The following is a 20698-nucleotide window of genomic DNA, read 5'->3' on the forward strand; positions in this document are numbered from 1 at the left end:
ATTTATCTTAATTCCCATTGATTGATTTTGGAATGTTGAGCCAATCTCTCACTCCTGAAATCCATTCAACCTGGCAGTGTTATATTTTTCTATCCATAATTATTTTTGTTAGGGTTTTTGCATCTATGCTCATGAGAGATTGGCGTCTAATTTTCTTGTTTGGTATCAAGGTGGTGTTGAAACCAAAACGAGTTAGGAATATTCCTTCTTTCCCTCTTTTATGGAAGACTTTGTGTAACTTGATGTTTCTTCCTTAAACGTTTGGGTGAAAACTCTTTTGATAAAATGCTTTAGAACTAGTGTTGTAGACCACGTTTTGGGACTTAAACATGAAATAGTCAATTCCTGTCAGTTTGAATCCTCTGGTTTTCATTCATTTCCTCCCTTATGCAGCACTGGCCACTTCACCTTTTCCTTCCTGGCTGTGTGGGGCTCAGCTAAGCCCCCACACAGGAGAGCACTGAGGCTCTTTGAGGCCTGAGCTGGGTCCTAGGACTACGCTCTGTCCCTGCCATCAGACGGGCTGCCCCAGCCCTGCTCAGCCATCTCCACGCTCCTCTGACAGAATGAATGCCCTGGATGGTGTCCCCTTCAAGGTTCCCAAGGGCTTTGTGATAGGCAAAGAGCCCCTCCCTGGGCCAGAACTCAGTGTCCCAGCCTGCAGGGAGCTTCTGCTGGGTTCTATGGTAAGTGTATCTCTCTGTCTATCTGTCTCCTTGTCCCTGGGTCTGCGGGCCTGAGGCTGAGCCTCATGGGGAATTTCCTTGATTTTAAAGGCCAGCCAGGCCTGCTCTGGTGTATTCTAGGGAGTTTGGAAATAACCCAAGAGGAAAAGGGGTTTCATGCAGATGGCTGGTGGCCTGGTCATAGTCATTATTTAGTGGGTGTTATTTTAAGCTTAGGATGACTGGGAGGCTGCCTATATGGAATGCCTGAGAGTCATTGCAAGGACGCCCCAGTTCCTCTCTTCTCTATCAGCCTGCTGCCATGTCTAAAATTCCACCATTAGAATCACTTCTTTGGGCTAAGATACTATCTCCAGAATTCTCTGTTAAAATGCAGTTACCTGGGGCACATTAGAAGGGATTACTATTCCACAGACCCAAAGCACATCTGCCCTGGAGGCACCCTTGAAGCACCCCATGTCCCATGGCTCACACACTGTGTCAGGCCTGCTCTGGGCTCTGAGGATAGAGAGGCTAATAAGACGCAGTCCCGACCTCTGTCAGGGAGCCATACTGGAAGAGCTATGTTATGTTCCTCCCCAATATAGGCTCATGTCAGGGGTGGGAGGGCACAGCACCTGTGATCCGTGTCTGTGCCTTTCTGCCTCCCTTTCCCTCACACACTCCACTTCCCCAGACTCTCTCTCCCTTAACTGGCCATCATACAGCATGGAAATTGCCTTTTTCAAATTTTTATATTTTTTAATGGAGTTTTATATTTCTGGTTCTTAATTTTAAAGGTAGGCAACAAGAATATTTTATTTTTGCCTCACTTATAAACTCTCAAATTAGATTATTTATGTGGGCTCCTGATTGCTCTCAGAGATGGCCTGATCCATAGTGGAGCAAGCACTACAGTCAGATGGACAGTGGAATCCCAGCTCAGCCACCCACCACCAATCTGACCTTGAGCAAATTAAATTTTCTGAGCCTTATTTTCATAATTTGCAAATAGGAATAATAGGAACTCTACTAAGAGTAGAGTTTAATAAAGATTAGCGATTTTTACATTTCCTGGGCCCCAAAGTAACCATGGATGGCAGCGAAGGGGCGAGGGGCAGAGCTGTTGATCCACAGGGAGGTTTGTGTGCATGGGCAGGCCCCCAAGGCTGACTGCTCCGTGGCAAGTGATGCTGGGCTCAAGTGAAAGCTTCTTTAGTAAGAACAAGTTTTATTGGAGAAATTTTTTAAGGCGCTGTTGTTCAATTACATACTGAATGGCAAAAGGACTTCGATATTGGATTTCACCACATTTCATTCTATTAACCTATTCTTCACTTTGTCCTTCATGCAGAGTTTGCCATTAAATTGCTATTGCTATCCATCCACCCCAGTGGTAGCTAAAACTGAGGGTGAGGATGGGCTGTGATGGATGCCTGGGGCTCAGAAAAGGAAGCTGTCCAGGCCTAGCAAGGCTTCCACTGAACCGGGTCCCTGGAGGCCAGAGGGTAAGGGTGAGCACCCCTGGGCTCTGGTTTGCCCGGCCCAGCCTCTTGTCACCTTCTCTCCACAGCACGACTTCAGCCTGGAGCGGAGGACGCTCTTCTGGGTGGAGGCTGTCGTCCGGGGACCCTGCCCGTTGCAGTGCGATGCCTTAGGGACAGCGTCAGCCCCTCCCGCCTGGCATTTGCTGGTCAGCCCCGAACACGAGCTGGTGTCCGTGCCTGCCCCAGCCAAAGGCCCTGAGGCCGGACCCGAGGAGCCGCTCAAGGAGGAGGAGGACGACGACCAGGACGAGGAAGAAACCTCCTCTGCCAGCGAGGAGGAGCCGGGTCCCTGCAGCCCCCAGCCCGGCTCCCCGGCGGGCCCCAGCCCGGGTCATCGGGGGTGCTCGCTGGACGTGCTGCGCGGGGTGAGGTCGGAGCTGGCCGGGGCGCGGCGGCGGCTCTCTGAGGGCCCCCTGGCCGTCCGCCCCCGCGCCCTCCTGCACCGCATCCGCCACCGGGCGCTGAGCCTCTGCCCCAGCCCCGCGCCGCCCCCCAGCCCCGCGCTGCCGCTCCTGGGTGCCCCCGCGCCGCCCCCGCGGCCCTCCACGGCTGGCGCCATGCCCCCGCTGCGGAGCCACAAGCCCACGGTCGCGGTAAGGAACCTGCCCGCTCCGCCAAGCTCAGCCCCGAGGCCCCCACAGTCTGGGTCCCCGGCCCGATCAGCAGCCTCGATCCTCCCTCTCCGCGCTCCTCGTCCTTCCCTCTACCTGCTCACACCTGGCCTGTCCTTCCTGTGGCCCTTTGCCTAGAATATTCCCTGCTCAGAGGTCCCCATTCCTTCTGTTTCCCAGTGCCTGCTCTGCCTCTATCAGAGCGCGCGTCGCAATAATTGTAGTTATCCAGTACCTGTCCATCTCTTCCAGTACAACATCAAATCTTTCAGGGCAGGGCCTGGATGTATTCATTTGTGTTTCCAGAGCACCCAGCAGCAGACTTGACCTGTAGGGGGTGCTCAAAGAACGTCTGTTGAATTAATGAATGTAACTCAAATCCAGGGCTTCCCACGGGGCAAGACTTGCTGTAGGATGAGTTAGCTGGAGGATCAATCAAGAAATGTTCACTGTACCGTTACTTCCTGCCAGACACTGAGTTAGAAGAGACCAGGTCAAAACCACAGGACAAGGAGAGTTGGCCAAGCGGGTGTGGGACAGGGCAGCCCTGGATCGCGGGAGGAATCAGGTGTTGAGAGAGAGGTGAGGGTTGCTGCGGGCTGGGAAGGCTTCAGGACCGAGCACCTGCGCCCAGAAGAACGGGAGCAGAAGTGAACTTAACGGTGAAACCAACGAAGCTTACGCCTCAGGCCCCTCACTTTTCCCCTTCCAAGGCCTTGAACCTAATTTTATATTCATAATTGTGTCTTTTCTCTTTAAGAGGTCCAAGTTGTGTTAGTATCAAACTCCACAAAACCTGGATCCGGAACACATTGGGGGGGAGGGGATCAGGATTGGTAACAGGAGGTGGCAGCTGGGCACAGCTTTCTGCCCCCAGCACCCCACAGTCAGGCCAGGAGACGCAACAGACTAAGGCCAAGGTGAAATTAAATCCAAAAGACAGACTCGAGGTCTGGCTTTTCCCACTTGCTGGTGTGTGGCCTTAGGCAAGTCACTGAACTGCTCTGAGCCATCCCTTCTCTACTTGTAAAATGGGCCAGCAATCCTCACACAGCATTTAGAGCAACGCAGAGAAGAAGCTCTGTAAACTGGACAAACCACGCCCACATCAAGGACCAGGTGTTGATGCAAGGATGGCTCTTTGCTGGTCCAGATTAAATTTAATCCCATGAAGGGGATGGGGCAGATGGCCTATAGAAGAGGAAATTGAGGCAGAGAGCATCTAAGAATATTTTTCAAGGTCACACGAGTAGACTCAGATCCTAAAATTTGGATATTTTCCACTCTAGGGGTAAAGGGCAGACCCTAGGGTAAGGTCATCTCTCATCATTCATCTCTCAGAAGATGGGGATGGGTGAGGAATTCATATGTCATACACGTATACTCTGCCCCAGGAGCCAGGGCAGCAGCTGGGATTTCCCCAAGGAGGAGGGGACAGGGCAGTGTGTTTAGGGTTGGCAAATGGGTGCTGCTTCATGGGGGATGGGTTAGGAGTGATGCCGGCCAAACCAACTGAAATGCCTTCAAGCCACCCTCCTTCATCCAGGGTCTGTATGGGTCTCCCCAGCACCACAGCTGTGCCCAGTCCCTACTCTGCTCCATGTCCTGCCGAGTCACAGCCCAGCTGAACTCAAGAAGGAGGGTCTGGCTGGGAGGATCCACTCCTGGTCCCCTCTCACTAAGGTGTGGGGTAAAGGACCCTGGATTTGTAAGTAGGGTTCAGGTCCCAAATGTGTGTTGCTTATGAGGTCATTAACTTCTCTGAACCTTGATTTCAATGTCTATAAAATAGGATAATAGGATGGACCTATCATATTCCTCTTGCAGGGTTGTTCTAAGCAATAAATGAAATATTAAAGTTTACTGGCAGTTTCTATATGCCAGGCTCTCTGCTAATCACTTTTCTCACATTGTCTTATTTAAGCCTCTCAACAACCCTGTGAGGTATCTAGTATGATTGCCTCTATTTTACATATGAATAAACTGAGAAAACAGTAGAGAGCTGGGGTTGAACCCAGGTTTGCGGGACTCCAAGCTCTCCACAATATTAGCCCCTACACTCTATATAGAAGGTATATGCAAAGCCACCTTCAAAAATGTCCTGCCCAGCCACGTGTCACCTCCAGTGGTAACTGACATATCCAGCCTATCTGTATTTCAGTCTCTCAGCCCGTATACCTGCCTGCCACCTCCTGGGGGGGCGCCCCAGCCTCTCAGCACCCACAGATCACACCCTGATTCTGCTGACCTGCTGTCTGCCCTGAGCCAGGAGGAACAAGATCTCATCGGGCCAGTGATCGCCCTGGGGTATCCCCTGCACAGGGCCATCGGGGCTCTGCAGAAGACGGGGTGGCAAAGCCTGAGACAGGTGAGTGGGGGGCCCAGAGTTGGGTGGCTGTGGAGCTGGAATAAAGTGAGTGGCCATGTGGTTTTTATCTTTCACTTGAAGAAGTTTTCTTTCCTTCTCTTTGGAGACAGAAGCTCAGCCTGACATTAATTATTGAAGGTTGTGAGCAAGTTTCTAGACCCTAATGCTACTTTCTCCCTAGGAGTTTATCAGGAATCCCCATGCCCACTTAGGGAATCTCAATATTCTACTCCTGTCCCATGTCTCTGCCCCAAGTACAGGAGGCTGGACATTTGGGGAGGCAAGAATCTCTCCAGAGCTGCCCAATAGAACTTTCTGTAATGAGAGAGCTGTTTTATACCTGTGTTGTCCAATATGGTAGACACGAGACATATGTGGTTACTTGAAATGTGGCTAGTGTGACTGAGAAATTGAATTTTTAATTTTATTTAATGTAACTAATTAAAATTTAAATTTAAATAGCCCCCTGTGGCTACTGGTTACTGGATGGCACAGCTCTAACCACTTCCTTCAATGAACAGTTTATCCATACACATATCCATCTCTTTCTCTTTCCATCTACCCATCCATCCATCTAGTCAACAGTATTTATTGGGCACTTCTTGGGTGTTTAGATGCATCTAGGAGCTATGGGGGAAACCAAGGCATGCAAAAACCAGTGTTGTAGGTTGGGTTCCCCAGGAAGTAAACTCAGATGGAGTTTGGCATGCAGGATGTTAATTAAGGAGGCCCTTGGGATCAACTCCTATGGGAGGGAAGGGACAGAGGCAGGCATGGCAGAGCTAGAATTTGAGCTTGGTAGGCCCAACGACATTGTCAGCCAACCCCACAGCTCTGGAGTATATAAGGCCCTTTAGAGTTGTCCAAAGTGGGGCTGAGATGGTCAGGCCTTTATACCCCTGCCTCAGTCAGTCATTGGATGTGGGAAGGGGTGACAAGAGAAGTGGCTCCCCGCAGCTAAGGCAATCCCTGAAAGGGCAGACAGCTTAAGCGTGTCTACCAGCTCTCCCAGCATCTGGAGCAACAAGGCTTTCAATGAAGGGGGATCTGGAAGGTGTGTCACAAAGTCTACCACACCCAGATTCTCTTCTTAAAGACTGCACTCTTATTGAAAGAAGGGTGGAGACTCATGATGACACTCAAAGGGTAGCACCCCTAGCCACTCTAAGATTTGGGACCGGGTCTTTACCCCGAGTTCAAGCCAAGAATATGAAAGCACCTGCAGAAAAGAGAGAGCTCCCTAAGTGCCAAAAGAGAGGTGCTAGTGAGAAGATACCTGGGAGCAGAAAGGATGTGAGTGCTACAGGGCTGTTTCAGTCATCCATTGCTGGGTAAGAAACTGCCCCAAAACTTAGTGACTTAATACAACAACCGTTTATTTGCTCATGATTCTCTGGGTTGGCAGTTTGGGGTGGACTCAGTTGGGTGGTTCTTTTGCTAGTTTCACCTGGGGTCTCTCATGTGGCTATAGTTTGGAGACTCAGTTGGGGCTGAATGGTCTAAGATGGCCTTACTCACAGTCCAGTGGCTGGTGATACTTGTCAACTGGGCCACATATCTCCAGCAAGCTAGTCTACTTGGTTCTCAGAGTGAAAGCTGCAAGGTCTCCGGAGGCCAGGGCTACAATTGTACGTGGTCACTTCTGCTTCATTATGTTGGCCAAAGCATGTCGTAGACCAGCCTAGACTAAAAGGGGGGAAAAATAGGCTTCACCTCTTGATGGAAGGGGCTGCAAAGAATTTATGGCCATTCTTAATTTACCACAAGGAGGTTCCAATGATCAAGAAAGGCTTCATGGAGGGGCCAGGCTTTGACAGACTTCAAGGATGGAGAAGACCTGGATGTGAAGGAAGGAGAAGGAATGATAATTCAGGCAAGAGGAACAGTGTGAGCAAAGGAGTGGAGGCAGCGAGGAAGTGTTTGGGAGGCCCTGATCTGACCAGTCTTCCTGGAGTAGAAGGTGCATGGTGCAGGCTGGTAGCAGATAAGACAGGAAAGGGGAATTGAGGGCAGATTGAGGGTGCCTTGAGGGCTGAGCTGAGAATTTTATAAATGACCCAACAGCAAAAGGGTGGCGTGGAAGGACTGTGAGCAACTGCAGGAGGTGACATCAAATGCCATTGTGTGAAGCCCGCCTTCCCCCACCTGAATGTAACATCCCCCTTCACATTGTTTTCTAAACCCTGGGGCTGTTTGTGGTTGGAAAGCTGGGCCGCAGGTATTGAAAGGTCCCAGGGCAGTTGGAACGTATTCCTTTCTGTCTCTGCCCCCCCACCACCAGAGGGCTTGGACACCCTCTCCATAATCACTGATGACAGCCATATGTTGGATCCCTGAGGTCTAGAGCTGCCTGCTCTTGGCCAAGGGAGTGACAGAAGAGGAGTGACTCTCAAACTGCAGCTGAAGCAGGCTGTGCTACTGCCGGGTTGAGGAGGTGGAGGAATGCACCCAGTCCCCTTCCCCACCCGCTCCTGCTTCTGCTCTACTCTGGGTTCATTAGTCCATGCCTTGTCCTGGAGGAAAACTTCCAACGTGGTGACCCCCATGTGGCTAACATGGAGGGTTGCTAACATTTATTGAACACCCTCATTGTGTCAGGCCCTCAATCTGAGAGTATTCAATTAGGTCTTCTCAGTTCTGCAAGGTTGCTATTACTGTCCCCACTTTGCAGATGAGAACCTGAGGCCAGGGAGGTTCATATAACCAGTCAAAGGCAGAACCAGCATTGAGGCCAGGCTGGTTTGACTCTGAATCTTTACTGCACAGTGCTTTTCTCTCATGCTCCACGTAAGAACCTTCTAGGGCAGCGCCCCAGGCTGATCTGAGGTTTAAGAGTAGATCTAAAGTTGCCCCCACTTTCAGCTGCTGCTGGAAGCCAGGATCTTGGCCAAGAAGCTGGCCAGGAGGACTGTGAGGGACCAGGTCCATGGTAGGGGCTCTGACATGCCCCCCAATCCCTCTAGGTCCTGTGACAAGGCTGAGATCTCAGGCCACCACTGTGGAGGGCTGAAGATTAGTTGGAGCAGGCATGGGCACGGGCCTCCCTGTGAGTGGGCTGGAAGAGTCCCATGGCATCAGGAAAGCTGTGTTTCTAGATGTACACTGACCACCTGCCTGGCCTGCCAGATCTCTAGGTGACCTTCTTCCCCGCTGGGCAGTCAGGAGCCAGGCTCTGAGGGGGCCATTGGATGACTTCATCTATCTTCCCCATCAAGTTAGGATTCCCTGTAGTCCGTGAAGTTTCACCATTAACTCAGCAACTCCTTTGGGTTCAGATTCCTTCTCCCCTTGAAACATGTACACTACAGTAAACCCTTTTTGTCCAGAGATAAACGGCAGATGATCTAGGAGGGAAGGCATCAGGTAATGGAGACAGGGCACTTGGAAGAGCTGGGGAGAAAGGAGGAGATACAAAAGATAAGCTTTGCCCATCACTCCTTCCTTCCTTTCACAATGATCAATGTGCCCACTGACCACCTGCAGGACATACATGGGTGGCATGTGAGAAGGTCCATAGGCCAGGCCCAGATTTGCTGTGGGACTCCAGGCGTATCAGGGCCCCTTTTTGAGTCTCACTTTCCCTATTCACAGAATGGAAGGGGAATATGTGTTTGTCATCGATGACTTCTAGGGCCCCATCCTGGGGTCTGAAGGTGACATCCTCACCCACCCTGGGGCACAGGCAGGCCTGCTGGCTTCTACAGTCCCATAGGTCTAAAAGCTGACCAAGCAGCAGAATCTTGACAAATGCAGATTCCCAGGATCTGCTCGAGGGTTCCAGTCAGTGGATCTGGGTCGTGCCCAAGGGCCTGTCATTTTAAAAGATCTGCAGGGGGTTCTGATATGCAACCTGGCATGGGATCCACTGGTATGGATTGAGGTCGGCCGTCCCTTGAGTGGGTGGTACTCAGCTTTGGCTACACATTAGAATCACTCGGAGAGCTATAACAACCCCGGTGCCCAGGCTGCCCCCCCAGACCACTTATAAATCCGAGCCTCTGGAGGCAGGCATCAGTGGTTTATGTGTAGTGCTTTTACAGCTCCCAGGTAGCTGCAGTCAGCGCCGCGGCCGAGAACCTTTGCTATGGATGAACCAAGAGGTGATGGGGGCCTCTCCCATCTGCCCTTGCCCCTGCTCCTGTTTTCAACTTCAGAACTCTGTCTACTTTCAAGCCGTCTCAAAGCCCTAGCATCTCTCTGAGGGACAAGGCAGGGGCTAAGAGGTCAGGTGGTCTAGGCCCTAGTCCTGGACCCCTGGGCAAGCCCCCCACCCTGCCTGGACCTCAGTTTCCTCAAGTGCACCAGGAGGGCTTGGCTGGGTGGTTTTCCAAATGTGCTCAGAGCGAGGTCTAGGTGTCCTGGGGTGGGAGCGCTGGACTCTGGGATCCCTGCCCCTGAGCCCAGTTCTCCCAGAGCAGCTCCGACCTTCCTGTTAGTGTGGAAGCCTCCTGGTGTTTGGACAGTTCAGAAGCCAAAACAGTTTGAAAACCATTAGTCTATGTGATCCATGCTTTCTGCCCAGCTCTGAAGGTCTGTGGAAACCCAATCTGTTTCTTCTCCACTTACACCCATAATTCTTATGGTCTGAGCCTTCATTTGGAGCTGACTCCCTATAAATCCTGCTTTGATTTGCCTGGTACTCATGTTTTCCTGTATCTGTTTTATCTCCCCCACTAAGCTCTGAGCTCCTTGAAGGTAGTTCTTAATTCACTTTATAAACACAGCATACATTTATTGAGCTCCTTCCACCTGCCATGCTGGGTGTTGGGGATACAGTGGTGAACAAGATTGACACAACCCTTCCCTCGGGGAGCAAAAAGTTAGGGGGCCGGCCCTGTGGCGTAATGCTTAAGTTCAGCACGCTCTGCTTTGGCGGCCCGGGGTTTGCAGGTTCGGATCCTGGGTGCGGACATACACCACTTGTCAGCTATGCTGTGGCAGCGACACACATACAAAATAGCTAACCTTCCTCAAGCAAAAAAAGAAAAAAAAAGAGAGAGAAAGATTAGCAACAAGTGGATGAGAGAGCCAGTTAGAGCAATTACAAAGTTGTATGTGCTGTGATAGGGGAAGTATAGGGTGCTATCGGAGCACGAGGCACAGCACCCAGTGGAGACAGGGGGCAGAGAGGCTCCCCAGGGAAGAGGGGTGAGGCTGGCCTTGGCCGAGGGAGTGGATATGCTGAGACCTGGGAGGACTGAAGAGGAGCAGAGGCTCCTGACAGGGGCAGGAGCAGCCTGTGCGCCCTGGTGAGGAGGTGGCTCTTCATCCTGAGGGCAGAGCCCCTAACAACCACACTGGGAGTGACTGGAACAGGTTTCCAGGCTGTGGGATCCTCGTCTATGCCCTGGCCCTTTCTAGCATGGGTGCAGGACTGTTGCCTAGTAGGGGCTCACGAGTCCTGGATGGCAGGGAAGTATGTGTCTGGGGGTGGGGTGGGGGTGCACAGGTGTGGATGGGTGAGGAGGCACCTTCACACAGGTAGGTGCTCACCAGGGAGGGTGAGCAGGCTGGGGTGGGTGGGGGTGAGACCCCTGTGTTTCAGGCCTGTCCCACTCCCCACTTAGGTTCTGGGAACACCTTAGCTCACCTTGACAGCCCTTTTCCTAATTCCAGCCCCTAGTTTAGGACAGTTGGTGAGAACTTGCTATCTGCCTGTCCCCAGAGGAGGCCTCTGTCCCTCTTCTATTGGCTCACGGGGTCTCTGGGGCCATGTTGTGTGTGGTGGGTTGCCTAGTCAGCCTGGCCTGAGCTCAGGCCTTGATGAGGCCCTCGGGGTGCCTCCCCCACCCCATCGGCTGCCCCTGCCACTCCTCTTACCACCCCTCCCTCTCTGCCCCTTTCCGGCCCAGGTTCTCAGCTACCTCAGCGCCTGTGACCGGCTGCTGCAGCAGGGCTATGAGGAGGACCTGGTGGAGGAGGCCATGGAGATGTTCCAGTTCTCTGAGAGCCAGGTCAGCAGGGCCACCTGCCCGGGCCCCAGGCAGGGAGGGATGGGGTGCACACAAGAGCCTGGTGTGCAGCGGTGCACCAGTGCCAGAGCCAGCCTGGGGGCCATCAGGAGATAGCCTGCTTGCTCAGCCCTAGGGAGAAGGAGACGGCCCAGGGAGATGAAGCATGGGGAGGGTGCGGGGAAGAGGTGGGGAGGGAAACAGGAGGCAAGGCTTTTGTGCTATCGAAGTGAATCAACACAACAAACATTACTGAATGTCCACTCTGTCAGACACCCAGGTAGGAGCCACGAGCAGCACAAAGATGCTTGAACTCTCTGTTCAGGGACTTCGCTACCTACCTGGCAACCCAGAGTGCAGGCAGCTGTGGGCCCAGTAGTGCATTCTAAGTGCCTGATGGATATGACCTGTCCACAATCCGCAGTTGGCCCAGGCTTGGCAGAGCAGCCCTTCACAGAGGCTGAGGGAGGGACGGAGGGTTGGGAGAGATGGTGACGAGGAAGGAGGGAGGAGAAGCAGGGAAGTTTCAAGCGCTGGCGTCAGAGGAAGAAGGAAGGCGGAGGCTACGCTGTGTGAAAACTGGGCAGGATTGGGGGCCTGGGCAGAGACCCGAGGCTGTGCATCCTCTGGGCACCAGTATTCAGCCTTCCTGTTCCTGCCCCAGCGCCCAAGCACAGGAAGTCAGGAGTGAGCTGAAGTGAGGGAGTAAGGTCTGGACGGAGCCAGCGGCCAGGCGGGGGCCTCCTTTCTTGGCACAGGAAGGGAGGTCCGAGCTCATGTCACCCCAGAGGGACAGGAAAAACGCAGGTGCTGCCCAGGATCGGGCTCACCTGGCCTCAGGGGAACCACAGCTTTCTGGGAGTAGATACAGTGGGCACAAGGGAGGGGCTGCCCAGGGCAGAGTCTCCAGCGCCCTCTCTGCCTCCGCTTCCTCAGGCAGGGGAGTTCCTGCGCCTCTGGGAACAGTTCAGCGACATGGGCTTCCAGCAGGACCGGATCAAGGAGGTGCTGCTGGTCCACAGCAACCGCCGCGAGCCAGCCCTGGAGGAGCTGGTGGCCTGCGCCCAGTGACCCCTGGGGCCTCCGCAATGCCCATGCCTCCCAGTCCTGTGCCAGACCTGGCAATCCATTCTAACTGCATTATTAAGACCACATAAGAATGACAAAGCAATGCATGCTCGTTGTAAAAATGCAAACGATGCCAAGGGTGTGCGTAAATACACAGGGGAGGCCAAATTTACCCATCTGAGGTTTCCAGCTGGGGCTCTTTAACAAAAAGACAGGTTAACAAGAGAAAAACAATTAATGCATGCAGTACATATTATGCGGGAGAAACCCCAATGAAAAATAACTTGAAGCAGCAGTTTAGAACTCCAGCTTATATAGCATCTTCAACAAAGAACAGTAAGGTTGTAGAGAAATGCTAGGACAAAAGAAAACAGTTTTAGGTTCCAAGCATGGCAGACGGTGTGAAGGTAAACACAGGGGTGGGAACTGGTGGAGTAAGGTTCCTTTGCAGACTCCTCTGGTGCCTCTCTGGGCTGGTAAGAATGTCTCCAGAAAAGGAAAATTTACATCCTGCTTTTAGGCAGAAAAGGGGAGGGTACAGAGAGCTTTTCCTGCATTTGCTGCTTCTTAATTGCCTTTGTTCAAAATAATTTTTATGTCAGTGAGGCATATTTTGGGGTGACATTCTTGTTCTTTCAATACCAAAAGACTCAGCTGAAAGAGTTGAAAGTGGTTGCCTGTGGGGAAGGGCAGATGGGGGAGTGTGGATGAAGAGCTTGTGTTTTTTCAAAGAAGCCTTGTAAAACTACCTGTAGTTGACTCTTTAAACTGTGTGCATTAGTAACTTTGATTTTAAGAAAATTAAAATAAATAAATAATGGGCAGTTCTTTTGGGTCCTGTAGGCTCCTGGTCTTGGTGTGGAAAGAACATCTTACTGCAGGTCAGAAGACCTAATTTCTGATTTTGGCTCTGCTGATGACTAGCTCAAGGCCTCTTTGGGCCTCAGTTTCCCCAGGAAAAGTGGAGAGATTGGACCTGGCTGCTATCCATAAGAATTCCCTGGGAAGTTTGTTAAAGGTCCCAGGCCCCACTCCTGGATAATCTGATTCAGAACGACCAGCTTAGCAGCCCCTAGGAATCTGTTTTGGTTTTATAAGAAGCTCTCCGGGGATTCTTTTTTTTTTTTTTTAATTTCTTTTGTTGTTGTTGTTGCTGTTGTTGCCCCGTCACCCATTTCTCCCACTCCCCAACTCCTGCCTCTGGCAACCACTAATCTCTTCTCTGTATCCATGAGCTTGGTTTGTTTTTGTTTTTTAGATTCCATATATAAGAAAGATCATACAGTATTTGTCTTTCTCTGCCTGACTTATTTCACTTAGCATAATGCCCCCAAGGTCCATCCGTATTGTTGCAAATGGCAAGATTTCATTATTTTTTTATGGCTGAATAATATTCCACAATTTCTTTATTCCTTCATCCATCCATGGACACTTAGGTTGTTTTCATGTCTTGGCTATTGTAAATAATGCTGCAGTGAACAGGGGGGTGCATATATCTTTTTGAGATTGTGTTTTTCTTTTCTTTTCTTTGGATAAATACACAGAAGTGGAATTGCTGGATCATATAGTAGCTCTATTTTTAATTTTTTGAGGAACCTCCATACTGTTTTCCATACTGGCAGCACTAATCTACATTCCCACTAACAGTGCATAAGCATTCCCTTTTCTCCACATCCTTGCCAACACCTGTTATTTCTTGTGTTTTTGATAATAGCTATTCAAACAGTATGAGGTGATATCACGTTGTGGTTTTGATTTGCATTTCCCTGAGGTTCCTAAAAAAAAAAAAAAAAAAAAAGAATCCCCGGAGAGCTTCTTATAAAACCAAAACAGATTCCTAGGGGCTGCCAAGCTGGTCGTTCTGAATCAGATTATCCAGGAGTGGGGCCTGGGACCTTTAACATTTCCCTGATGATTAATCTTTTCATGTAGCTTTTGGGTATCTGTATGTCTTCTTTGGAAAAATGTCTATTCAGATTTTCTGCCCATTTTTTAATCGAGCTGTTTGGTTTTATGCTGTTGAGTTGTATGAATTCTTTATATATTTTGGATATTAGCTCCTTATCAGATACATGATTTGCAAATATTTCTCCCATCCCATAGGCTGCGTTTTCATTCTATTGATAGTTTCCTTTGCTGTGCAGAAGCTTTTTAGTTTGATGTAGTCCTACATGTTTACTTTTGCTTTTGTTTTTGGTGTCAGATTACAAAGATCATCACCAACACTGATGTCAAGGAGCTTACGCCTGTGTTTTATTCTAGGAGTTTTGTGGTTTCAGATCTTACGTTCCAGTCTTTAGTCCATTTTGAGTTCACTTTTGTGTATGGTGTAAGATGGTTGTCCAGTTTCATTCTGTTGCATGTCCACTTCTCCCAACACCATTTATTGAAGAGACTGTCCTTTCCCCGTGTATATTCTTGGATCCTTGGTTATAAATCAATTGGCCATCTATGTGTGCATTTATTTCTGGGCTCTCTATTCTGTTCCAGTGATCCATGTGTCTGTTTTTATGCCAATATCTCTGGGGATTCTTATTCAATATAACGGGCCCATGGCTAGTGTGTGTGACCCCGAGAACCAGCCAGTCTGGGCCCCTTTCTGCTCTGACAATCTGTACTCTATGTCAGTTTTTCCTCCTTTGGGGAGTGAGCAGGTTGGGATCAGAGCTGTCTCCAGACACCCTGGGCCTACCCTCTGAAGGCCCACAGGGATCGAGGGCAGTTACTGGAGCTGCCCTGACTCAAGCAAGCGGAGGTCACAAGCCAAGATGCTGCCCTTCCCAGCTGGCCCCGTGCAAAGACCTGTGGCAATTACCACAGAATCAAAACCTCTCAGCCCTCACCACCCAGCAAACAGGGCTGGACCTGGAGCTGAGGCCGTAACAAACAAACAAAATCTTCCACCTCTCTCACGGCTTCAACCCAGACACCTTATCTGAACATGTAGCGAGGACTTCTGCATGCCTGCACAGCCTGAGCAGCAAGTTTGGGACTAAAACCCAGGCCTGCTGAAGCTCATCCAGCCCCAGGGTGTTTTCGACTAAGCCTTGATGCCTGCCAACTTGAAATCACATTAAAAATATTCTTTGGCCTTAAAACTTGCTCTGAATAACTTGTGGGAAATGCAAAACCATTTGAGAAAATCAGCAAGAAGGCATAAAGTTGGTCAAAAATAAAACACTTGGAAAAGACAGTACAATTCAAGTTCGATTCTAAGAGGCAATGGTAAATCCAAAGCTTCTTATGTTCTGATTAAGGTATCAGAACATCCCTCAGGATGCCACTTCTATTAAGTCCCCTTGATTAGAGGTGACAAGTTGGCAGGCCCCTCATTCACATCGCAGGTCCCTCCCCCATACCTCTCCTCCCATCCTTCTCCCACTTGCCCCAACCCTTCCCATCCCTAGAAAACTATTGCTTGATTAAAAATGAGACATCAGTGGGCACATTGTTAGTTTAAAATATTCTTTAGGAGGTAGAATAGTGTGGTAGTTGAAGGCATGGACTCTGTAATCAGATCTGGGCTGAAACTACAGCCCTGTCACTAACTAGCTGTGTGACCTTTTGAAAGTCACAAACTCTCTGTTCCTCAGTTCCTTATCCATCAAATATAGATACTAAAACTTCCCAATTGGAATGACTGAACAGAATAGTGCACAGGAAGCTATGGCATGGCATCTAGTATTTATTTACTTATTTATACATGTTTATACCCTGCCTTATTCTATAATCACTACTGCCTTTACTCTGATCCTCCTCCTCCTCTTTGTTATGATTAATAAATCTCTAGTATTTATACTCAAACTCAGAAAACCTGAGAGAACCTTTCTCCCAGTGACTCAGCCTCTCTGGTCAGCAGAGTTTAAGAAGGTGGCTGGAGCAGAGGATTCTGGGAGTGCCACCTGAGAGGACAATCTCTACAGCTACTACTAAAAGTCAGGTGGCTGCATTGGTAGTCCCTTGAAACAGCAGTAGATGAGACACTCAGCTACCCGAAGGCAAAGTCTAGACAAGATGACCCTGGGAAAGGAGGCCAGAAGGATGGTGGAGTCGGGAATCCAGGTGATGAACCAAGGCTGGCCCAAGGATGCAGAATGAAGCAAGTTCTGCCTCAGTTCTTGCTCTCACTTCTGTCCCCTTATACTCTGTCTGCTCTATCCCCACCATGTTCCCTCAGAGGCTCAGAGCCAGCAGGTTGAAGGTCCCCTGACTCTAACAAGGGGGTTGGGGAGGAGGGCGTCTCAGAAATGATTTCAGGCTGAAATCTCAAGTTCTTTGTGTGTCGCCTTCCCAGGGCAATGTGCACATCGCCCTCTCTCTAACTGACCCTTCTGCCTCCTTAAAAGGACCCTTGTGATTACATTGGGCCCCACCTGGATAATCCAGGATAATCTCCCACTGCAGCATCCTTAACTGCATCACATCTGCAAAGTCCTTTTTACCATGTAAGGTAACATAATTCCAGAGATTAGGACCTGGACGTCTTCTGGGGACCATTATGCAGCCTACCACAGAAGGGCAATGCTTACCCCAAAGTATATATGACTAACGGTGGAATTTCAGACAGTCATAGAAGGGAGTTTTATTGTGTTTTGCATTGTCCGTTATACAGGGGACATTTCTATTTTGGAACGGAATGACAGGAGCAGGCCTTACCCAGAGGTCAGGGTCTCAGGCAAGGCTGGGTCCTCACCAGGCTCAAGCCGGCACAGCTGGCTCTGCTCCTCTTTCACATCTGTGAAAGAGGCTCTTGCTTCACCTTGAGTCAGCCTTGTGCAGCTGACAACATTCTCCTGGCACCAGGAGCAGCGCCAGCTGAGGGGCTGCCAGAAGCTCCTCAGGCCCTGACCCTCCACTCTGGGGATGGTGGAGGGGCACGCACCCTCGGGTCACAGTTGGCCTCCAAGGATCAAGTGGAGAAGTCAGGAGCTTCCTCTTCCCGGACCCTCTTCTCCTCTCAGCGCCCTTCTCCCCACTCTGACCTCTAGCCGCCCTGTCCCCGTCTTAGCTGGCGATTAGAGAATTTCTTGGTCGGCCCCCGCAGGGAACGTTCTTTACCTTTTAAAAGAGGATTTAGGGAGAGGGCAATGCTTAACTCAAATAGTGGCTCAGAACTGATGGGGTTTTAGGTCCAGTAAAAGCTGGCAAAGGGAAAGGGTGGCCCTCCCAGCTCTTCATCTCATTTGACTGTCCATTCTGTCTCTTAAGAGTCACCAAGAGGATGATTAGGGCTTTAGGGAGCTCTGGAAAGAGTGTTTCCTAATAAGGGTTGGGGAAGCTTCTGGAGCCCCCTCCTTCAGTGTGGCACCTGCTGGTGCAGACTTCTCCTCACCCTCTGATCCTAAGGGCCAGGTCTTTGTTCCCAGACACGTTGGCATCAACAACCAGGACTCTCCCAGAAACTCTCTCTCTCTCTCTCTTATGCATACACACACCCAGTGTCCTCAGGGGGAGTGAAAGCCTGGAGTTGTGGAGTATGTATGCCTTTGTGCTGGGGACAAGGGTGATCCTGAGTGGGGCAAGATTTGATTGCTCAGCTCTACTCAAGGGCAGGGCCCACTTAACCACCAGATCCCTTGTTAAGCACTAGCCCTGTGCTGGTCCCTCTGGGAAGATACTGTCCCTCTGGTCCAGGTGCTGAAGCCCATTTGATGAGCAAAACTGCCACCAAAGAACCATTTACTTACTAATTCTTCCACCTAACAAACCTTTATTGCATACCAGCTGGGGGCCAGGCCCCACTGGGCCCAGGAGTCAGGAAGGTGTGAAGAAGAATGAGAAATGGCCTGTCCTGGGGCAGGAGGGTTCCCAGCCCTAGGCTGGGCAGCGTGGGCCAGCATGCCAGCTGGCTGAGAGCAGGTCAGGGCCTGGGCTGGTGATAATGGCAGTGAAGGCAAAAGGACCCAATGAGGGCCTCTGGCGGTGGCACTTTGCCAGCTCCCCCTGTGGAACTGAGTCCCAGCCAGCACCCCTGCTGACTCCACTCTCAGCCCAGCCGTGGGGCACCCACCCCCACCCCAGCCTCCCCTGCTCCTGGCGGGTGGCCTGCCTCCTGCCCATTCTCCTCCTGAACCTGTCCTTATAAGGCCACCCACTCAGGAGATGTGTGTTCTGTGTCCTCTGGGAAGTTGCCCACACAACGTCATCTGCCGTTTTACTGCTCAAGATTTTTAACCTATGATTTTATTTATTTATTTATTTTTTGTTGTTAAGAAAATGTTTCCAGGCTGAGTATGGACATTAACTGGGTGCCCAGTGAGGGCAGAAGGATGGAAGGCAAGGGGCTGGGGAACCAGGAACTCAGGACAGACCAGCTACAGGGCACGGCTTAGTCGCAGAGTCTGAATATCCTCAGCAGCCAAGTAATTCCACGAAGCTCAGCAGGCCCTGTGCTGGGCACAAGGAGGAGATGGGGGTGGGGCAGGGCATCAGGGGCTCCACCATGGGGACAGAAATCTCATAAGCCACCAATTCTGGTGCAGTGAGGGCAGCTTCCAGGCAGAGGTGAGACCCCACGCTGCAGGAGCTTGGGCCCAGCTGAGAGATCAGCCTCAGGCTGGCACGAGGCATCTTCTAGGAGGGGGCACAAATGAGCCAGGTCTTGCAAGGCGGGCAGGAGTTCTTCACACAGAGAAGTCGAGGAAGGACATTCCCGGCAGCAGTCACCCAGGCATGAGACAACCTAGGGTGGGAGGGAATGGTGGGCCCCTCAGCACGCCTGGAGCCTGAGGAGTCCGAACTTGATGCTGCAGCCAGGGAGCAAAAGAATCAACACAGCGGAGCCAACAGGGGTGACAGAAGGGAGACCAGAGTGGCCACTGCTGTTTTCTTGTCACCCACCTAGGGGCCATTCCCCCTATTCTTAAGTGACAGCAGGTGGACTGGGAGGAATCATCTCCCCCAGTTGTGGGCCCTCTTAGTGTGTTGTCATCAGTCAAAGTGCCCTGTCCTCCCCTGATAGGGGGTGGGCACATGTCACCTACACAGGGCCGGGCCGACTCTAGTGTGTAACCTTGGATCTTGGGCACACGCATTCTGGCTTTAGCCTCAGAGGGCCTGGAAACAGTTCCCGCTGCTGCGGACCCTTGCAGCTGTGCGGCTCCTGTCCTTTCCCAGCCAGGTGTGCTGGCCTTCCCAGGGAGCCTGGAGCTACCCATAGGCCTTCCAATAGAATCCATTCTCCTTAACTTAGCCAAAGGCGGTTTCTCTTGCTGACAGCCAAAGCACCCTGCTGGATGCAACAGGAGAAGATGAGTAAAGGCCGTGGGCAAATGGAGCAAAGAGCATGTCCTGGCACCTCTCAAAGCTGGAGAAAGGTCTAAGACGGTAAAGCAGGGTGAGGAAAGAATGGGTGGAGGCCCTGGGCTGCCAGGAGGCCTGGAAGTTCTGGTTCTCCCCGAGGGGGCTTATCTCCATCCAGGAGCTTACCCTGTGGTCCTACAAGTACCGAGGGGCTGCCTCCTTCATTCCACTGTGAAGCCCTGAGGGAAGGGACCAACTTGGTTTGTTTCTCTGCCCCCAGTGCTGGCACAGCTTGTGGTTAGAGGGGATGCTCAGAAACGTTTGCTGAATGAAGAGGAAGGAAAGGAGGGAAACCCATGAGAGTTCTCCTCTGAGGTGGAGCCCAGGCTGAAAGGTTTCCAAAGAGGTTTCACCCAATTTCCAGGTGAAAGATGCACCAGAATGTGTAAGGGAAGCACTGGGTATTGAGATGACATTATCAGAGTGGTTTCAGGGGACAAAGGCAGCCAGCCCCTATTCCTTAGTGCCCAGCCCTTCAGGCCCTGGAGGGACCACATGGCTGGCACTGGAGTGAATAAGAGATCCTGGTATTAGTCTGCACAAGGAGGACCCTTCCACCCCAAGCAAGGGACAGAGGTCCAAGTTGGTTCATGACTCCTGTGACTTGCTCCTTTGGGGACCACGTGGCCCCTTTTTGATGGCAGCAGGGCTGAGCAGAGACAAGCATGGGTTACTCTCCCTGAGCAGGCCAGAAGCAGTGACCATGCTTCTGTGGTGGACCAGGCTGAGCTCTGAGGAGAGGGGTGGGTGCTGTTGGTCAAGGAAGCCACCAGCCCTATCTCTGTGATGAGGAGCTTTTCCCTGTCACCCCAACCCCAGGCTATGAGGGGGCAGGTGGCCAAGGAGATGGCCTGGTGGCAGTCCAGAGCTGTTCTCGAGGTTCCAAGGTAGGTCACTGCTTCTGAAGCTAAGAGAAGTATTTTGAGCTCCCCAGGGGTGCAGGGCCTTCAGTTACAGGGGCTGGGGCCCAAACATCATAGGGATGACACCTTCTCAGCATCTGGTGAAAGGACTCACATGCCAGCCACCTAACCTGGCCTATGTCTCTAAGACAGTGCAGGGTCAAGGGGTTCTATTCTAGAGACAATGCCTAACCAGGAAGTAGGGCAGGAGATGCTTTCAAGGCCAAAAGCCCCTCTCTAGGGCTCCCAACCATACCACGTAGTCATTAATTGCCTTCTCCATC

General features: G+C 51.2%; 1 protein-coding gene across 2 annotated transcripts; it reads left to right on the top strand.

Moving 5' to 3' along the window:
* The first annotated feature begins 429 nt into the window (after positions 1 to 429).
* Positions 430 to 13037, top strand: UBAP1L (ubiquitin associated protein 1 like). Of its 2 annotated transcripts, XM_023655359.2 has the most exons (5): positions 430 to 686; positions 2239 to 2805; positions 4985 to 5191; positions 11044 to 11145; positions 12079 to 13037. In XM_023655359.2, the coding sequence occupies exons 1-5, from the start codon at positions 567 to 569 to the stop codon at positions 12211 to 12213; spliced, it is 1131 nt and encodes a 376-aa protein (XP_023511127.1). In that variant the 5' UTR covers positions 430 to 566; the 3' UTR covers positions 12214 to 13037. The 2 variants fall into 2 exon arrangements, with proteins under 2 accessions (XP_023511127.1, XP_005603051.2); XM_005602994.4 differs by lacking the exon at positions 430 to 686 and having other exon boundaries at positions 1988 to 2805.
* The last annotated feature ends 7661 nt before the right edge of the window (positions 13038 to 20698 follow it).

Source organism: Equus caballus, chromosome 1 (genome assembly GCF_041296265.1).
Source record: "Equus caballus isolate H_3958 breed thoroughbred chromosome 1, TB-T2T, whole genome shotgun sequence".
In the NCBI taxonomy this organism is placed as follows: Eukaryota; Metazoa; Chordata; class Mammalia; order Perissodactyla; family Equidae; genus Equus; species Equus caballus.

Bases quoted from the DNA above. Each gene is read 5' to 3' on its own strand.
- UBAP1L (XM_005602994.4), top strand. From the start codon at position 2,098: ATGCCTGGGGCTCAGAAAAGGAAGCTGTCCAGGCCTAGCAAGGCTTCC. The intron at 5,192-11,043 runs GTGAGTGGGGGG...TTTCCGGCCCAG, and splicing joins GGTGGCAAAGCCTGAGACAG to GTTCTCAGCTACCTCAGCGC. The intron at 11,146-12,078 runs GTCAGCAGGGCC...CCGCTTCCTCAG, and splicing joins TCCAGTTCTCTGAGAGCCAG to GCAGGGGAGTTCCTGCGCCT.